The sequence below is a fragment of the Macrosteles quadrilineatus genome, unplaced genomic scaffold, assembly GCF_028750875.1.
Source record: "Macrosteles quadrilineatus isolate MER2022 unplaced genomic scaffold, UCM_ALF_1.0 Scaffold_1__1_contigs__length_201487025, whole genome shotgun sequence".
In the NCBI taxonomy this organism is placed as follows: domain Eukaryota; kingdom Metazoa; phylum Arthropoda; class Insecta; order Hemiptera; family Cicadellidae; genus Macrosteles; species Macrosteles quadrilineatus.
In genome coordinates this window covers 77467912-77489646 of record NW_026542594.1, presented here as the reverse complement: position 1 = coordinate 77489646, position 21735 = coordinate 77467912, and the positions used below count along the sequence as shown (strand labels likewise).

At 34.9% G+C, this 21735-nt stretch overlaps 2 protein-coding genes across 2 annotated transcripts in view; one reads left to right on the top strand and one right to left on the bottom strand.

The window, feature by feature from the left end:
* Nucleotides 1–21735, bottom strand: part of LOC128983635 (Kv channel-interacting protein 1-like) — a 756268-nt gene that overhangs the window by 413046 nt on the left and 321487 nt on the right. The gene's annotated exons all lie outside the window — the stretch shown is intronic.
* The window catches only part of LOC128983632 (uncharacterized), a 32700-nt gene continuing 15472 nt past the window's right edge, over nt 4508–21735 (top strand). Inside the window, exons 1-2 of the mRNA XM_054402995.1 lie at nt 4508–4797; nt 13746–13931. Coding sequence (XP_054258970.1) covers nt 4636–4797; nt 13746–13931 — 348 coding nt within the window. The 5' untranslated portion in view covers nt 4508–4635. The remainder of the gene's footprint in view (nt 4798–13745; nt 13932–21735) is intronic.

The window sequence follows — 21735 nt, the reverse complement described above, 5'->3', positions numbered from 1 at the left end:
TATAAACAGTTTTTTTGCTTTACTTCAGTGCCTTATGTTGTACGATTATTTTTCTTATTTACTTTATACTAGCTGTTATCCACGGGCTTCCCCCCGTTTGACTTCATAAGTATTAATAAAATTATTGATTGGTTGAGTTAAGCTGAAATAAACAAAACAGAATACAGTAATACAAACAAATAAGTAGCCTACAGCAGAGGTATTTTTAACATTTGGTATATGGAAAGTTCCCTTTAGAAAGGAATTACCAGAGGTGCCCATCCCCCCTAAACCCAGAGGCGCAATCCCCCCCCAAGCCAAATGAGTAGTTCCCCCCCCAATTTATGTTGTCGTTTATTTAAATCTACCCTCCCCCCACCAATTTATCTGACAATTTTCCCTTTACCTCATAAAACGAGTATTTAAAGTATTTAGTAAAATCGAGGTACAAAAAACAAACTTGCTGATTGAGAATCAAAATTAAATGTTTAATAGGAAACGTCATTTAACAATACATATCTAACTAATCGTTGAATTAGAAGTTTTTCAATTTACAAAATTCCGAATTTGTATTGTCAGCCAACATGTGCTCAGTATTGCTATAGACAACGTCTTCAACACGTTCAACAATATACTCGGTGAATTACTCTACTCCAACACAGTACTGTAACTGTACAATATGTGGCGTTAATGTTTAGAGGGCTTAAGAAATCAAACAGCTTTAAGTGTATTAATAATACTTTGGCATAAAGTATCTTAATTGTTTAAAAATTATAGGCAGAGTCACGAAATAAGTCAGACTTGTTGCTCGCCACATCCAGGCTGCCTTCTACAAAAATCGCCGGGCAAAATACCATGCCACCAGAACAAAAGGTTTTTGTGACGAAGTAATCTTATAATTCATTTTTATAGCCCCAGGATTGCCTTTAATGACTAAAATGGTAGGAACGCATCTTGTCAGATAATCCGTTTGTACACAAAACACGAAACGATTACAGATAGGCCTATCAATTCACGCGTGTATATTACCGTCAGCAGGACTAAACTGAAGTAAACTGAATCAGGTTATGACGGAAAGACGTGGTCTCTGGATTGTCGTCTGTGTTATCAAAAGCTGATATTGGACTAATTGTAGTGACGGAGGAAAGTATGTTGAAAGTATAATGGGATTCATAATTGAGTTTTCCATTCAAAACCATTGACAATAATAACCAATTTATATGCTGGATATAAATGATGGTCTAGAAATTCTACAGTACTGCACGAAAGGAAATTTATTAAATACTTTGAGGAGTTTGAAATATATGAATACATAAAATTGGGGACAGCACAAAATTTTTGAGTGAAAACACTCAATTAATTATGAAACCCATTATATTTTCAATACTCTTCTCAGTCACTACAATAGTCCAATATCAGCTGTTGAAAACGCAGACGACAATCCAGAGAACAACGTCGGTCCGTCATAACCTGAACCCGATTCAGTTTACTTCCAGTCTTGCCGACGACAATGTACATGCGTGAATTGATAGGCCTATCTGTAATCGTTTCGTGTTTTGTGTTAAATGTTTGTAACGTATTCTGACGACACCTCCAGAAGGGGTTTTTTTTAAATCCTGACTATGGTGGAGTTAAAGAACCAACAAAAATATGTAGCATGTATAATTCGACACTGGCATGTTAAGGATTGTCTGACAATGTGCTTTACCATTCTTAGAAGCAATCTTAATCACGAACGGCAAAATGTTGATGGTGTTGATAGTGAGCTAATTTTAGTGAGAAACTCTTTTTCGGACTGCTTGTACAAAATTATACAGCCATTATGACAGCTAGCAAAAATTAAAAATCCCCCCCAAAATCTCTTTAAAAAAAGTCCCCCCAAAAAATTCCTGTGGCGCAAACGCGCCACAGTACCCCCCCTCTGGGCACCCCTGGGAATTACGATCTTAAAGGGCAATTTATGAAATAATGGACAGTTTTGCGCAAGGTTTCTCGCCATGACCAACATTTTAAGTATATGGTTATGGGGATGTGACTCTTGTAGTTTTCTCAAAAGTTCATGGGTACTTTGGGCTTTATATATAGATGTACGTTTTTTCAACGAAATAAATGTTTAAGCAAAGATTACATGTCAGCTTATCATTATTTGAAAATTTAATCGTATGGGTACATTTTTTCATACATGCATCAGCGCCTCATATCGTTCGTACTAGGGGTACTTAGGTAGCCTTATTGCAGACGTATTGCTAGCTTATTGCAGACTGGATAGAGCCAAGGCCCAACTAGAAACAGTTTATCGTTTTGGTTTTACATAAATAATATAAAACTAATGTTTGCTGATAAGACGCCTGAAGTCGTGGGATTTATTGAATAATTTGTAACGGAAGTAGAAGAGATAACGAAACTATTCAGCAGCAGCTTCATTATTTTCCAGGAACAAGCTGTCATCGTTGAGTATTTTTGCGGAAATACCAAAGATAACAGTTTAATCTTTATAGGGTCATAAAATGTAAAAATAAACAATTTTGACATCCATCTACACTTATAAGAGTCAAATACCACTTACTGACACACTGATCTCTTTAGCTCAAAAAGTACTACCGTACGATATCAGGAATCGGCATAATAAGGTGTGCAATAATAAGCGCGTGGCCGCATAATACTCACAAAGGTTTCTCGAGTGAGGCGATTGCATTTTGCACTCGAGCTGCACATTATATTTTTCCTACAGTTACCATGAAACAAATAAATTGGTAAAGAAACGTGCCTTCACGTTGTAAATCTGGAGTGAGACAAAGTAATTAGAGTGAGACAACGTTAACATTGTCTCACTGATGAGCGAATTGGCCACTTAGCTTTCTAAAATCAGTGAGAGAACATGTACATTGTTAGGTAACTGTAGGAAAAAGTTATATATTTGCCCAAATTTACTTTGACCCACCTGTAACCTTATACCTTAATAACCTGATGGCGTTTGTTAAGTGTGATGATTAAGATTTGTATTATCTCGACCTAAGGACTGGATAGAAGACACAACAATTCTTTGTATGCACCCTGAATATAGCCAACTAAAATGGTTGATCACAGGCACTACATTATAATATATATTAACATTTACGACCACGTTAATTCATACAATTATTGTAGTAACCGTAAATTTAACGGTTAAAAACATTACAGTAGTCCACATGTCATAGTCGAGTTTAATACAATTACAAAGAAACTTTATCATCACCCAAGATGTTTAGTTCGGATATTCTCACTGATTGACAAGGTTAATAATTTTTCCTACAGTCACCTAACAATGTACATGTTCTCTCACTGATTTGAGAAAGCAAAGTGGCCAATTCGCTCATCAGTGAGACAATGTTAACATTGTCTCACTCTAATTACTTTGTCTCACTCCAGATTTGCAACGTGAAGGGACGAAATAGTGAGCGCGTAAAACATGCAGGCAACGTCGTATGCGCGCGAAATACGTTGGCAGCACTGGCTGTAAATCAGCTGGTCAGCTGTTGTACTGTTGTATTTGTCACTTCACATTAAATGTTATATTAAAAGATCACTGTGTAAAAATAGGTTATGTTTCTTCACCAATTCATTTGTTTTATGGTAACTGTAGGAAAAGTATAATGTGCAACTTGAGTTCAAAGTACAATTGCCTCACTCGAGAAACCATTCCAATAACAGGAGCGTGGTAATGATTTCTCTCGAGTGAGTCAATTGCTCACTTTTCTCACTAGTTGCACAAATAACTATTTCCTCTACACTACTGTTTAAAAGACCTGTTTTCGTTACATGTATGTCACCTGCGAAAAATTCATCATTACATTGTTTAGTCTACTACGGGAAAATAATGTTTACTATGCGAAAGTAATGTTTACTATCGTTTTTGGATTTTGCCAACATAAAAAAACAACAATTTGTTATGTTTTGTCAACAACTGTTATAATTTTCAACTACCAAAACTAACTCTACAACCAAAGTAAATAATTTAAATTGAAGCTAGGCCTGACCTCTGAAATATGTTATGAGTTTTTTTTAAATTTTCAAGAACATAATTTGTCTTTGTAGTGTAGCGAAAAGTATTGTTCAAAACACGAGTGAAAGTGGGTCTATACATATTCTCGACCATTAAAGTGCTCAGTAAATGTAAATCTAGTACTTAAAACATGGTGTCAAATATGTAGGCCTATATCACATTCTCTTCCTACTCTTGTTATGAAATATATACTATATTCTTGCATATACAGTACGGTATTATAAAATTCAACTTATGTTTGTAAAACTAAAAATTAAGTTTTAATACTAACAAACATACGAGTACCAGTTCTCGCGTTAAATGACAGCTGACGAGCTGACAGCATAGGCGGGAAATCAGTCATGAGAGAGCAGGTAGTTTCTTTTCGACCAATGAGAGCACCAGCGCGCGCTATCCCCACTACTGTAGAGTCAGGGCCGAGCCGAGTCTGTTCCAACTGGAGTGAGAGTGAGGGTGCAGGCGCAGGGTGCGAAAGCGAAACGCGGCGCGGCAGTTTGAGTTTGACTAGTTGGAGGAAGACGGACTACATAGACCCATTGAGGGTGAGCGCTGCCTTTGCACTCCCCCTAGGCAATGTTACTGTTTTTTTCTCTGTTCGCGAAGTGGTTGGAAATATGACTACGCACTCGTGCAAGACTGAAGCTCCTGAAGCTGATGCTGTCGTCCCATACATTCGTCGTCGCGTGGGCTACATCATAGATGGAGGGATGAAACAGGCTACCTACAGAGACTTGCAGATGATTGCCAGAAAATTTGGCATACCACGCAATTTGAAGGTTAGTTTAGTTATCACTGCTATCAGTCTTTACATTTATAACATGCTTGGATAGCAAAAGTAGCATACTATTTAAACGTTAAAAAAATTACGTTTTATGAAATAGGTTTCTTGTATGAACATAACTTAACATTACCTTACCTAACCAAATATAAGTTAACCCTCTCTCAAATAAATACATTCACTCATACAGGTTAAAATGCAGCATATTGTGTCCTTTGTCCCAGTTGGCTCAGGGCAAATGTTGGAATACTGTATGGTTTAGCATACATTTTGGTCTAGTTGTATAGATAGTGACTGACACTTAGCCTTTAAAGGTTTTTCATTAAGATTTGGTGTAGAATTACCGGTAACTAAGTTAAGTCAATTATAAATTATCGTTATGTTAGTTACAATTTATGTACCGGTACCACTAGGTATATAAACCCAGAAAGAGCTGCTAAAGTTGATAACATCAATTCTTTTAGGGACCACAACAAACACTTTTTACATAGATTTTTAAAAGATGGTGATTATAAAAATCATTGTTAAATTTACAGACATTTAGGCCTAACTTCCTGTTTTGTAAACCAGTTCGAACATGAGTTACATACCGTACCCTACTAGGCTAACTTAGTTAGTTTGGGTATGTACTTACCTACATTTAATAAATAGGCATTAGGAAAAATTGTTAACATTCACAGACACATGGGATGGCATTTCAAACAAGGCCTAATTTGGCTAAAGGTTGCTAATTAAGATGAGAGATCGTAGATTGATAACATGACATATTCTATACCGGTACAGTAGGCTATTTACTCTCAGAAATGATTGTAATAATGTACTAACTGTATTGATTACATTCAATAATTTAGTAGCCATCCTGCCACAGATTGAACAGTTTGATGGCAGTATCATAGACATGTGGCACTATCTTCAAGCTCTTCTTAGCTCTTTAACTTACCCTAGTCTTAAGTTAAATGTTGCTTAACATAGGAAAATTATTTTAGACAAGTCCTAATATTAAAACAGGTTTTAAGCTACCTGCTAGCTTAAAAATTTGTTTTCGAGATAAACTAAAACTTTAGTTTGGGTAAAAAATTTAACAATTGCCTGCTAACTAATTGATCAATCTTTAATAAGTCATCAGAATTTAAATAGACAGGTCACTGGGAAAATGTGAGAGGTGTATTTATGGTAGGTTAACCTTTGTTATACAATAATATTGTCCAATTAATCTCAAATCAAACTGTATTGCAACAGAAACTATATTCTGATGTATTTTTCTTTAGCATTATAACATTTTTTCTAAAAGTTACCACTTCAAGCACTGAACAGCAATGAGGTGTGTGGGGGCTCCAGGATAGATTCTCAAAGGGGGATTTTTTAGAATTTTAAATTCTAGAGTTGACCCCTCTCTACCAGTATTTCAGTCACATTTAATAAAAATTAAAGGTATAACTTAGCATACAATTAATACTGTATAATGTGTTAGGTAACGCCTAATATTATAAGTAGGTACCGGTAATTGTCCATTTTTGGGGTTAGTTAGCAAAGTAAAGTCATAGCTAAACATACTCCCTACCCTAAGGGAGTATGTTTGTTTAATCTATGGTAAAGTCTACAGGGTGGAAAACGTCCCGGGGCAGTTATATATTTAAATACCCTCACCATCAAACCTGCAAACTAAGCAAATTTCCATTTTCCTGGCTGGATTTCTACTAAAATATTCCCTTAAAATTGCCAGATTTATTTCCTAGTAGGTAACGTTAATTTTAATGAGCACTTAGGTTCGCTGCTACAGGGAAGGTATTGAGGTGTGTTTTTTAATTGAAATGTTGATAGCTTCTAGTATAGAAAAAAATTACAAGTTTGATAAAAATATATCTACAGGGTGGCTGAAAAGTAACTTGCACCCCCTGTTAACTTTTCAACCATTTGAGATATTTGAAATCTGTTTGCGGCAACCTTCTTAGATATGAGGGGCTACAATAATTATGGTCAATTTAGATAATTTTGCCCGTGGGGGTAGGGGGTAGCTCAAAATTTTCGTAGCTCAATAGTCGAGTTTGGTCTCATTTTACAGGTCTACAGGAAACATAAAAATTGACATAAAGGAAACCAAAATCGGCCCACTAATAACAAAATGGCGCTCTAAAACGTTTCAAATCTAAATAACCATGAGGGTGGCTGAAAATTAACTTGCGCCCCCTTTAACTTTTTAACTATTTGAGATATTTGAAATCGGTTTGCGGCAACTTGTTTGGATGTGAAGGGCTACAATAATTATGGTTAATTTTAGAAAATGTTGCCCTTATGGGTAGTGGGGGTAGGGGGTAGCTCAAAATTTTCAAATAGCAAGTATAGTCGAGTTTGGTATCATTTTACAGTTCTTTACGAAAAATAAAAATTAACATAAAGAAAATAGAAATAGGAGCATTAATAACAAAATGGCAGTTCTAAATAACTTTTTTATGACCATTGTCCTAATCATTTTTAGCTGCCATTTTGTTATTAATGGTCCGATTTTTACTTTCTTTATGTTATGTAATTGTTATGTTTCGTGAAGACCTGTAAATTGATACCAAACTCGACAATACTTGCTATTTGAACATTTTCAGCTACCCCCCTGCCCCCACTACTCATAAGGGCAACATTTTCTAAAATTAGCCATAATTATTGTAGCCCCTCATATCTTAGAAGGTTGCCGCAAACAGATTTCAAATATCTCAAATGGTTGAAAAGTTAAGGGGGGGTGCAAGTTACTTTTGAGCCACCCTCTTGGTTATTTGGATTTGAAACGTTTTAGGGCACCATTTTGTTATTAGTGGGCCGATTTAGGTTTTCTTTATGACAATTTTTATGTTTCGTCAAGACCTGTAAAATGATACCAAACTCTACTACCTATACTTGTCATTTGAAAATTTTGAGCTACCCCCTACCCCTAACCCCTAAGGGCAAAATTTTCAAAATTGTCCATAATTATTGTAGCCCCTCATATCTAAGAAGGTTGCCGCAAACAGATTTCAAATATCTCAAATGGTTGAAAAGTTAAGGGGGGGTGCAAGTTACTTTTCAGCCATCCTGTATAAACAAGCAAACTACAACAGTTTATTTATTCTCTACCTATATAAGAATAACGAGGGAATTTTAAACTTAACAATTTTTTAAATTATATATCCCTAACTGTTAGGCAAACATTTAAACGCTTCAATATACAAAATTATTTCTTTTTTAAGCTCTACAAAATGGTTCAGAAAGAAATTGTAAAAATTTGCGCTTTGAGGGTCAAAAATTATGAAAAACCTATTTTTACCCCATTAAACCTCCAATAAACCCCTTTTTCCATAGTCCGATCGCGCTGGTTTGCGAACTCGTTCAAATAAACATAGGTTAGGTACACGTTTGTAGGTACTAAATTTCATCAAAATCGGATCATTTTTGCTTGAGTTATCGTGCTAACAGACACATAATTTTGATATATATATGCCTATATTTTTAAATGAATTTGAATGTAGGGTGATTTTGGCTTCTGGGAACCTCAAAACGTAAAAAAGTAAATCGGTCCTGGGTCTAGGTCTTATCATGAGACCTATGGTAATAGCCTTTTCCCGATATGGGAAATTTGCTAAAAAATACGGTAACTTATTAAGGATAGGCTAGAGCTGCAAAACTTGGCACAAAGTTTCTGGCCATAAAAACCATTTTAACACAATAACATATTCGGTGGCGGATCTGGAACAGTCACAAAGGGAGGGGGGGGGGCGAACCAGGATGTCTGGGGGTGGGGGGGTTTCATTTTCCCAGGATGTATTTCCTATTTTATTTATTTATTTATTTCATTTTATTTCATTCCAATGGCAAAACCATTATACATCTCAATACAAGAAAGATGGCTAGGTACTATTCACATACTAAAAAAAAATAATGAATACTGAGTGCTAACAAATACATAACATTACAAGCAAATAAATAAGTAGTAATAACAAACGATAGCAACAACAACAACAACACTGTGGCTAATTAATAAACTATTGACATACCACCAAGAAGAATTACTAGAAAAGCTATCAGGCACACATGGAAGTTCCTTAATAGATAGTAGAAATAAATATAACAAATAATCTATACTTATTTAATACGCAAGCAGATTTTTTGTGACAATTACTCCTCCGAAACTACTGAACCGATTGACATGTTTTTGGTGTCATTGGAAAGAGCGTAACGTGAAGTTGTGCAGGAAACTTTTTTTATGGGGAAATAATTCGAGAGTGAGGCCCTGGGGCCCTTTAAAGTTTCGTATTTCTCCATAAGATTAACATGGGAAACAAACATTGTTATGAAACTCCAGCTGTTGTCAGAAATGCTGTTCTGCTATTTAATTTCATTTGTTTACAAGGAGAATTATTGTTTCTTGGTGCCATGTGGTCAATGAGTCAATGAGCAGTTATACTTTTGCATATATTTTAAATGATATACACTATATAAAATGATGGTACTGTAATGCATTAAAAGATATTCATTTAAATTAAATAATCAATAGGTACGATTGAGCCTTTGCCTATATATGTTTCCTGGTAAGTGTGTTGTAACTGTTCCTTATAGTATATTATAGTATCTTAAAGTAAAACCAAATTATTCTTTTCTGCATTCTTACCCCGTAGCGAAGCACGGGCAGAGCAACTAGTATAAATAAATATAACAACCTATAACCTATTGTCATTTTTGTGAATTAACTTATCAACCCATAATCCCCATTGAAACCAAACTATGGTGTTTACTGTGTAAACCCTAATTGTGTTTTGACTACCTATAGATATAGTATATATAGGTTAGGTATAGGCCTATGCTATATAAGTTATATATAATCAATGATGTACAAAAGATGGGTTTTTAATACTTTGCTACAAGCATTTTTGTCAGTTACCGCAGTAAGTGGGTAAAGCTAGATCAAAGATTTTTTCTATGTCGTATAACTTAAGCTAAAATATACTTCCAGTTCCTTGTTTGAAGTTCATGTTTAGTGATTTTGAGGTAAATTAATTCTTTTGTCAGATTATTGCTATTGTAGATATTATTTTCTATCACAATGAATAGGTAAAAAAGAAAGTTTCCACAGTGTTACTCACATTCATCACACGTATTCTCATCGGTTTTTGGTGTTTGATAAGTTACTTTCTGACCTGAGTTACTCTCACCTCTGGGCGGGTCAAGAGGCCAGATCCTCAAATAAAAAATATAGGCTATCTAAAAAAAATGAAAAAATGTAAAATGTCTCTTTGATAATTCTTCTTCTCTTGAACACCAGAGATATACTTGAACCCAGTCTCTCACAAAAGACAAAATAATGACCTACCAGCACGCACTTTATCCCACTATATTGTGAAAAATATCTCAAATAGTCGGTTGGACTCAAAGGAAAATACTTCTTATAATTTCATAACTTGAAATAACAATTCTAACTGGTTTAGTGAAATTGACCAAGATAATAAACTGCAGACTAAAAAGGTTTAAATTAAACCGTACCAGGACTGAATGTTATAGTTTATGTATATACCAACCATTCATATTTATTAGGATTAAATTGTACCAATAAACAAACCAAGACTATAACTTGTGTGTTATTTTCTACAGTTAATGTTTGCTAAATACCACATTACATGCCACTTTGCTTATAAGCACCCTTTAAAAAACACCACTATTTAGCACTTTTGCCTTGCCAAGTGTCAAGTCTCTAGGTGTTAACAGCAAAGTTTAAAGAAAAATGTTTAGAACAATTGTTGACGACAGGTATTCTCAACAATAGTACCCTACATTTTGTCACTAAAGTGACTAATGTAATGTTAGTGGTAAAGTGACTAGGGCATAAAGTCACTCAATTTTTGACCCGACGGAGGTCATAAAATGGAAATATGGGTTGAAAAGTAACGGGTTTAAACCCAATTTTTACCCCCTGAATCCACTCATGAAATCCCGTTCCCATGGCCCGATCGTGCTGGTTTGCAAACATGTTCGAATAGCCTAAATGTAGGTTTTTTGATACATGTTTGTGCCAAATTTAATCGAAATCGGATAATTTTTGCAAGTTACGTGTTAAGGGTGCGCTTTCCCCTGACGCGCCACCAAATGCAATGGTTTGCAAGATATCTGTTTTCACCTGCTACATTGAAGGTAGAATCAAAGTTAAGGTCTCATATTAAAGAGGATGAAATTTTCTATAGTTTGAGCTTTCATTATTGCAATTATTTTTAATACACACCTTATAAACTTGAGTTGTAAAACAAGAAAAAAGGTCTTTTGAACTAGCCCTAACTTATTAATAGATTGGTCTTTGTACTACTATAAGCCGTTTAGAGTGTGTAGCTATCATTATTCGTTAATTCGAAAACAGGAATCTTGAAAACCTCTGCAAGCAATGGGGCAACATAGCTACTGAAGCTGCGAGATTTCTGAGCTGAGGTGGAGCACACCCTTAACGGACACAAACCTACACAATATAAATAACTTATATATGAATTTGACATCCAAACGAAAAAGTTAATTGGTTTCGGGTCCAGGTCTTACTATGAAACCTACACAATAGCTTATTCCCTATAGCCTATGGGAAATTCGTCAAGACTAAAAAATGATTTGATTGTTTCAACAATAAAATGATTCGATTGTTTCAACTTTAGGCTTAGGCTCATGAGCAGTTTATTGTTGATGAAAATAAAATAATCAAAATGATTTTAATATACATAGTTACACGTATTATGTCTTTTATCTTACTAATATTATAAATGTGAAAGTTTGTGTGTTTGTTTGTTTGTTTGAAGTTCAATCACGCATTACTACTGGACGGATTGGGCTGAAATTTGGCATGATGATACCTCACATTCCTGATTAACATATAGGCATATTCTCATCTCAAAAATCCTTTTGGGCTCCGCCCCAGTGGCTCTGCAGTTCCCCACGTTAACCTTAAGAGTATTCATTTAAAGGGAATTAAAGAATTTAGTCAGCTGTTTCAACTAAAAAAGTTGGTTCTATGATATGCAAAAGCATTAAAAAGTTACAAGATATTCCGTCAGGGTGTAGCACTATAATTTTTTTGCATTTATGAAAACAGCTAATTTGAACTAAGCAGCAACAAAACTGTGATACGCAATGAGAACTGTCAAAGTAGGATTGTTTACAGTTATGTTTATGTTAATAATTTCATGAAAATTTGTGATATTCTGAGGATTTTAAATCACATATATTTCTCTATTTTTTAGGTGAAGTGGTAGAACATTATAGCAATGGTAAATGTGTAATACTGTAGTATACCGTAAATTTAAAGAATCAAATTTTACCAAACTGTGTCATCCCCCATTGCAAACGCAAAGCTCGAGTATAACTACAATAAGCATTTTATACTTATATGCCAACCCCGTACGAAGGACGGGTACTCTGCTAAGTGTATCATAAACTAAGTTCATGCTAAAACAAGACTCTACTTGTATCGTAGTGGTATTTCACTCAGAATAATCTCTGGAAATCACTGGTTTTATAACTTTAACAGATAACATAAGGTTAAGGTTCAGTCAAAGCTGACCTGCATATTGTTGGTTAAGATATATTAAAACAATGATCCTAAACCAGAAGGTTCACTCAAAAGACATCCATATATAAATCTCAAAGTACCCATGAACTTTTGAGAAACTACAAGTCACACCCCTATAAACCATATACTTAAAATGTTCGTCATGACGAGAAACCTTGCGTAAAACTATCCATTATATAATAAATTGCCCTTTAAGGTCCTAATTTCTTTTAAGGGGAAATTTCCGTATACCAAATGTTAAAAATAACTCAGCTGTACTTATTTGTTTGTCATTCTTTCAATTTATCACCTAATTGAAGTCAGGGGTGATTATTTGTTTGTATTACTGTATTATGTTTAGTTTATTTCAGCTTAACTTAACCAATCAATAGTTTTATTAATAGCCTACTTCTGAAGTCAAACGGAGTGAAACCCCCGTGGGTAACAGCTATAGTTTATTTAAATACTGATAATTCTATCAACTTCTAGAACATCTATTAGCTTTTAGCGTTTGTGTATACAGGGTAGCTGAAAAGTAACTGCCCCCTTAACTTTTCAACCATTTGAGATATTTTAAATCGGTTTGTGGCAACCTTCTTAGATGAGGGGCTACAATAATGATGGTTAATTTTGAAAATTTTGCTCTTAGCGCAGCAGGGATGGGGTGTAGCTCAAAATTACTCAAATACGAAGTATAGTTGAGTTTGGTATCATTTTACAGGTCTTAACTTGGTTGAGCTACCCCCTATCCACATACCCCTAACAATCAGCAACAAATGGGCAACATTTTCAAAATTAACCATCATAATTGTAGTCCTTCATATATAAAAAGATTACTGTAAACTGATTTCAAATATCTCAAATAGTTTAATAGTTAAGGGTGGGTTACTTTTCAGCCATATCCCTCGTGGTTATTGGATTTGAAAGGTTTTCAAAGGCGACCATTTTGTTATTGTTAGTCAGATTTTGGTTTTCTTTTTGCAATTGCTTAGTTTTGTCAAGACATGTGAAATAATAATACCAAACTCGACTATACTTGCTATTTGAGAATTATTAGCTACCCCCGCTACCCCTAAGGGCAAAATTTTTAAAACTATTGTAGCCCCTCATATCTAAGAAGTTTGCTGCAAACTGATTTCAAATATCTCAAAAGGTTCAAAAGTTAAGGGGGGGGTGCAATTAAGTTACTTTTCACCCACTCTTTATTATAGACTATAGGTCTAATGTAAGTGATAAGAAGACCTCATGAAGATGCCATACAAGCTGGCAAAATGCATTAGGTGTTACACAAACATGTTACAGTACTCAGGAACAGAAGAACCTACAAGTACTACAATCTAATATAAGTTAATTCTAGTTTGTGAACTTGGAATAGCAAACAAAGTTTTAATCATATTTTTTTCCAGAAAAGTGCCCTACAAATGCTTATCAAGGCAAATATAGATGGTAGACACCAAGAAGCGAATGCAATGTTAAAAAGAATTCAAGACGCCAGACTGAAACGCAAGCTGAGCCGTACAGGCAAGAAATTAGGAAGATCTTCTGTTAAAACTCAAGTGGAAATAAACAACAATGAACCAAATACTACAATGGTAAGGAAGTAATACCCCCGCCGCAGCAAACCTGCAGACTAAGCCAATTTCCATTTACCTAGAGCTGGATTTCTACTAAAATATTCCCTTAAGATTGTCAGATTTATTTCCTATTTAAATAACATTAATTTTAATGAGTAACAAGGTTTGCTGCTGCAGGGAAGATATTGTGGTGTGTATTTTTATTGAAATGTCGATAGCTTAGTATGGAGTAAACAAAATTGTCAAATTTGATTAAAATACTGTATATCCATAAACAAGCAAACTACAAAAGTTTATTTATTCTTTATAAGAATAACATGAGGATTTTAAATTTTAAGTTTTTTTAACTATCTCTGTAACCGTTAGGAATACAACAACGCTTCAACAAGATACAAAATTATTTCTTTTTTAAGCTAAAATATAGATTACTGAAAAGACAATCAAATATACAGAGTGAGTTTTAAATGAGTTCCACCCCCCCTACTTTTTTCCTACATTTCATAAGATATCAACTCTGGACCACGTCATATAATTGTAAAGTAGTAAATACTTAATTTTGACTGGGTATACATTTTTGTCCGTCATCTTGGATCTGTGATATTGGATACAAAGTTTTTGTTCAAATGTAAAGGTATAGGGTTGTGACCCATCATTTCAAACTAGATTTTTACGCTGAGTACAATGCCGCAATACGTTTTTCAAAATATGATCTTTTGAAAAGTTATAATGAGTTTTCTAAAATATAATTTTTGAACAAGTTCTTTTATAACCTAATGTTAAAATATGCCCATCCTTAGTCTCAATAATTTGCTAGAAAAATACAGAAATCTACCACTCAACATTTTTGGGCCATTTTTCTTCTTTTTGGTGAATTGGACATCTTCAGGTGCCATCTTGGATCTGCCATATTGGATACAAAACATTATTTTAACCTACACATTCAAACTAAATTGTTATGCTGAATATGATGCTGCATTCCGTTTTTCAAAATCTCAATCCGTTAAAAAGTTAAAAGGAATTTTCAAAAATTTTTTGTATAGGTACATTTTTATTTTGCGCAATGTTAAAATTTGCTCCTAACCTCCAAAAGTAAGAGAATGGATATCTATTCATAATTACATTGAGCGATTGCACTGTAGAATATACATATTTTTTATATTCTTACACTGAATTTATTATTATTATTATTAAGATCCAAGATGGCGGCCAAAAATTAATAATTCATTAAAATGAAGTCAATTTGACCTTACAATAATCAGAGTCTTAACCCTCTTTGACTCCTTGAAAACTCACCCTGTTTAGACAATAAAAATATAGATAAATAATACTGTGTATTGAGTATACACTATAAATTGCTTGTAAATAAATCTTCTTTCTATAGTTATTCTTCAGTATGTAAATAGCTTGAGCTCGAGTTACAAAGGTAATAGCACGAAAAGTCAATTTAATAAGGTCCTGATGTATCATCATCACATTCAGAATTCAACTAACTCCTTAGTATCTCATTATTAAGGAAATTGACACGAAAGCAGGCTTAGGCACCTTTAAATAAGTCCATTGAGACATGGAGGGTATATACAACACTAAAAAAGTAGTGCCTTCAAATAGATGATTCGTGCTATGATTAATCATTAAATAACTTCTTGATCAGCATTGTACGTGTTATTAAAGTTACGGAAAGTCAATCAATCAAGTAGTTTATGATTAAAAAAATAAATAGATATAACAATGGTAATATAAATATAAATATTTTAATGGTAAAAAAAACATCTTTTAACACTTAAAACATATATTTACGCAACTTATACTGTAACTCAAAAGACAGTAAATATACAAAAAGGATGGTAAGTTGTGATCAATATCGATTAAACACCAAGAACCAATTCATTCTCCTATTGGGTCTGATGATGATTGGAGTGTCCAATTGAAATCGATCACCACTTACCATCATTTACCGTCTTGTGAGCAACAGTATAAGTGTATATATTTGTTTTAAGTGTTATAAGACGTTTCTTTTATTTACTTTCCTCACTGACCGACCTTCAATGTACCTCCCATCTTTTTCAAGGATTTCTGTTAAGCAAGCTTAGTGGAATGATAAAAAGAGCTGTTTTAGGCCTACCGCACACGAGAGACTTTTTGTCGGCCGACTTTTTAGTCGTAGTCGGGAGTCAAAGTCGGCCCCATAGTGGTAAATCTGAGCGCGCACACGGGCCGACCGCAGCAAGACAGTCGGCAGACTGTCTGCAGACAGTCGGGGCAGTTTGGTGCTGACCGATTTTCCCGCCGACTGCTCCCCGACTCAACTGTCGTGTCTTATTGATAAAGGCACGGAGATAAGTTTGATCGCGCACACTGACGACTAAAAAGTCTGTCTGTCTGACAGTCGAGTGCATTGTTATCATGTGTATTATTATTGTTATTATGATAAGTATTATTATTTGTGTGTTATTGTTATTATTATGGCTTCGACAACCACCAGTGCAAGTGTTTTGAGGGACGAGAAAGTTGATAAACTTATCGACGAAGTTTAGGCACGGTCACCTCTTTATACAAAGACTTTGAAAGAGTATTTGGTCATAATTATAAAAAAATACCCCCGCTGCAGCAAACCTGCAGACTAAGTGAATTCCCAGTTGCCTGATTAATTTTTTTATTTAATCTATTTCAATAAAATTAGGATAAATGAGTACGTAGGTTTGCTGCTACAGGGAGGGTATTCAGGGTGTGTTTTAGTAAAACATTAATAGTTGAGTATAAAATAAATATATTTGCCAAGTTTTATCAAAATACATCTATAAACAAGCAAACTACAACAGTTTACTTGGTCTAAATATAAATGACATGAAAATTTTGACTTTAAATATTTTGGAATTTCCCTGTAATCATTATGATAACAATTAGCATGCTAAATTATTTATTTTTCAAGCTCTGCAGAATTTGATGCAAAATTAGCTATGCAAAATGGGAAACCCCCATTTTTACCCCATAAACCCCCTTCCCATAGTCATGCTGGTTTGCGAACTCATTCGAATAAAATACATGTAGATTTACACGTTTGTACCAAATTTCATCAAAATCGGATAATTTTTTTTCGAGTTATCGTGCTAACGGACAAATATATATAAGTGTGTGTGAATAATTTGAACGGATGGTGCTTTTGGCCTCTGCGGACATCAAACAGAAAAGGTAAATCGGTCCCGGGACCAGGTCCCACCATGAGACCTACGGTTACAGCTTATTCCCTAAAAGTTATGGGATGAGGTATTTGAAGCCGGGGTATTAACAATTGGTCAAAAAAATCAACACTCATTCATGAGTACATGGAAAAATTTGTCCGGATATTTCCTCAAATCCGAGTATAGAGGTAAATCTGGCCTTTCAAGGTTCTCGGACTATAAATTGGATACACCCAGTATTTTCTCTTAAGTTTTCTTGCACGAAATCTTGTCAGTAACGCACAATATGACAGCGGTTTCTGTCATATACATCCTTTTGACACTCGAAAGACGACTAAACAGTCGTTTCGTGTGCGCACCCATAGTCAACGACCAAACAGTCTTGACGACTTTTTGATTGTCCACCTGACTCCAGCCAGACAGATGGCCAACAGTCGGCCGGCAAAAAGTCTCTCGTGTGCGGTAGGCCTTACCCTAGGAGTGGCTAGACCAATTTTCAGTAGCCTATGTGCTTTGTGGGGTGGCACGCTTATTTTGGTGAATTTGTAAGGAGGCTCTCAAAATCTGTATAAAATTAGTAAGTAGGGACAAACTATTGAACCATTTATTCATTTGGTTCGTAATCGTCAGTAGAATTCAAAAATGGCAATAAAAACCAATTTTGGGAAGGTGGATTTATGGAAAAAAGTAAAAAAAAAAATATATTGAATTTTTAAATTTGATTTCAAAAGTAAAAACTTCACATTTAAAGAAAGTAAATTTTTATTGCACAATTAAAAATGTTCAAATTGTACACAATTTATTTCTCTAGAATTCTTTTTGTAAATTGATAATACAGAAAAATTGGAAAACGTCAATTTTTACAACTACACTTTTGATAGATCCAAAAATGGTCGCTAATAATAAATCAATATCATAAAACCATACATTTTTTTTAACCAATAATACCGGGGGTCCATAAAGTCCTGACAACATTTTGTTATGTAATTAAATGGAAACCATTAGACATACAAAAGTGTGATTTTATTTTTTAGAAAGAGCATGAAAAAAAGTTTTATATACAATTCATATAACATTAGTACACTTCCATATGTGACCCATTTGTGTCCCGTATAATTTCCAGTCTAAATTCAACCTCCTCCCAAGTACTTGCCAACATCTCTCCAGTGATTGTTGAAATTGCTTCTCTGATCCTGGTCTTCAACACGCACATGTCTGAAACAGGTGTAGCACAAACCTTGTCTTTCACAAAGGCCCAAAAGAAGAAGTCTAAAGGTGTGGTGTCTGGTGAATGGGGAGGCCCACCGCGACCAATCCAAAGGTTGTCATAAGTGTCATCAAAAAACCAATGCGGTGGAGCTCCGTCTTGTTGGAATATTACTCACCATTGAAACTCCTCTAATTGAGGCACAATGTACAGTTCAAGCATGTGCAAATATGTTGTTCCTGTAACTGATTGTTCTGCAAAAAAGAATGGGCCTATAACTTTGTGGTGCATCAAACCGCACGATTCATTAAGTTTGGAACTGTTTCTTTCGTGTTCTAAGACAACTCTTGGGTTTTTGCTGCCCCAAATTCGGACATTGTGCCGATTTACTATACCACTTACAGGGCTGTATTTAGAACTGATGAGGCCCCCAGTGATTCTCAATAGAGAGGCCCCTTTATCTTAGAATTCTTTAAAGGTTGGAACTTAAGGGAGAAATGCTCGTTGTATTGCATCACGATGAATTGACCCTTTGTTTCCAACCATCCGATTGGCGAAAAAATAGGAGACTAGCTAATAAATTAGTTTATAAAAAAAATAGTATTAGGGGTCTTAGGTCGGGGCCAGAGATTTTTAATTTCATTCGGGTTGAGTAAAAAATGTTTACCTTCGGGTATCAGATCAAAATCAGGCATTTTTGGGAATAATTGATGAAAAATACATATCCTATACTCTAATACGAGCAATGTTTGCTTGTATGTATGTATGTATGCTTGCTTGCTTGCTTGCACCAAGATCTCGAAAACGGCTCCGACGATTTTCTTCAAATGTTGTAAATAGATTATTTTTGGCCTAAAAACGAGTTTACTACAGTTACAACTGCCAACAAAAATCTAATTACGTAGAAAAATGAAACTGAAAGTCACATTTTTTTAACATTAGTCTTATGGGTTGCTAAGTAACCATGTTGGAAGAATTAAATAACAAGGAAAAAGTAAACAAAAGACTTGTAAGTTAAAACATGTGTTCATAAAGGCATCTACCCACAGTATACTAGAAATTAAAAAATACAGTTCAAAAGCAAAAACATCAGTTGTTACTATTAAGCAAAGATTATGCTGAAGATTACTGGATACAATGTTTGTAGTAAAGGCTAGCAGTGCGGAGTGTAGGAAGCGTCTGCGGCAGTTGGATTAATGTATCTAAAATACTCAAATGCTACGGTTAGATTCCCCATCCTTATGGAACAGCTGAAGCCAATTTTATTGGTAGTTCTGTCCGGTTTTCTGTAGATGTCGTTTTTGTCTACAATCTGTTTCTATTATTTTAGGGTTAGTTTCTCATTATTTGTGTCTCACTGTTTGGTTATATAGCTAATGGACGAGTTATTGTTTATGATTAGATAGTTTTATTTGGTTAAACTAGGGTTTAAATTACTGAAATAACAAGAACTACAGAAAACCGGGCGGAACTAACAATAAAATTGGCTTCAGCTGTTCCATAAGGATGGGAAATCTACTAAGGGACTATGTTTTATCATGTTCTATCCATGCTTAAATCCTAAGAAAAGGGTAAAATATTTATGTAGTATGAAATTATGGAAAAGTGGTAGGCCTATGTCAATTATTGTATGAGCTTTATGCAAGCACATACTTTGGTAACTATATATCTCAACTCTAGAACGGTAAAAAGTGTATTACTATATCACTAGCTCGAAAAAAGTCGAATATATTTTATTCTTATTGTGGCCAACTTGGTTTAAAATCTAGAGTCGACTCAATCCGATTGGATTGTATTATGTCATTATGCATTATGGCAAAACTAATACTGAAATAAAAAATTACAAAACTAATACTGAAATAAAAATTTTGCATTATGCACATGTGGTTAAAAGTCACATGTTTGTGATTAACGTATCAACAATAGAGTTTTGTTTGTAAACATCTTGCCTCAAAAAATTCGTTACTAGATGGAAATGTACTCAACAAAAAATCTGAAATCATGAAAAGAGGACGACCACCAAATAGAAGTTTGAAGAAGTTGGGGAATCCTATACTCTAATACGAGCAAAGTTTGCTTGTATGTATGTATGTATGTATGTATGCTTGCACCAAGATCTCGAAAACGGCTCCGACGATTTTCTTCAAATGTTGTATATGGTTTATTTCTGGCCTAAAAACGAGTTTACTGCAAATAGAACTGCCAACAAAAATCTAATTACGCAGAAAAATGAAACTGAAAATCACATTTTTTTAACATTAGTCTTATGGGTTGCTAGGTAACCATGTTGGCTGAATTAAATAACAAGGAAAAAGTAAACAAAAGACTTGTAATTTGTCTATCCACAGTATACTAGCAAAACAAAATACAGTACAAAAGGAAAAACATCAGTTGTTACTATTGAGCAAAGATTATGCTAAAGATTACTCGATTCTATAGTCAAGGGTAGCAGTGTGGAGTGTGGGATCTGTTTATGACGATTAAATTAAGGTATCTGCAATCCTAAAATGTAACGGGAAGGGTGGAAAACAGGTCCATGACGTAGGAAATGGGTAGGAAGTTGTAAGGCTAGCAGTGCAGAGTGTGGGAACCGTCTGTAGCATTTATGTATCTGCAATTCTAAAATAGTATTTAAGGAAGGAGGGCAAACAGGTCTACGACATAGGGAGTGGTGAAGGAAGTAGTAAGGGTGAGCAGTCCGGAGTGTGGGAATTGTTAATAACGATTAGATCAAGTTATCTACAATCCTAAAATGCTATGGGAAGGGGGGAATCAGGTCCGCGACGTAGGAAGTGGTGAAGGAAGTAGTAAAGGCGAGCAGTCTAAAGTGTGGAAACTGTTTATGACGATTAGATTAAGGAATCTGCAATCCTAAAATCCTGTGAGAAGGGATGGAAAGAGGTCCGCGACGTAGGAAGTGGTGAAGGAAGTAGTAAAGGCGAGCAGTCTGGAGTGTGAAAACTGTTTATGACGATTAGATTAAGGAATCTACAATCCTAAAATGCTATGGGAAGGGAGGGAAACAGGTCCACGACGTAGGAAGTGGTGAAGGAAGTAGTAAAGGTGAGCAGTCCGGAGTGTGGGAACTGTTAATAACGATTAGATCAAGTTATCTACAATCCTAAAATGCAATGGGAAGGGAGGGAATCAGGTCCACGACGTAGGAAGTGGTGAAGGAAGTAGTAAAGGTGAGCAGTCTGGAGTGTGGAAACTGTTTATGACGATTAGATTAAGGAATCTACAATCCTAAAATCCTATGGGAAGGGATGGATAGAGGTCTGCGACATAGGAAGTGGTGAAGGAAGTAGTAAAGGTGAGCAGTCCGGAGTGTGGGAAATGTTTATGACGATTAGATTAAGGTATCTACAATCGTAAAATGCTATGGGAATGGAGGGAAACAGGTCTGCGACGTCTACAATCGTAAAATGCTATAGGA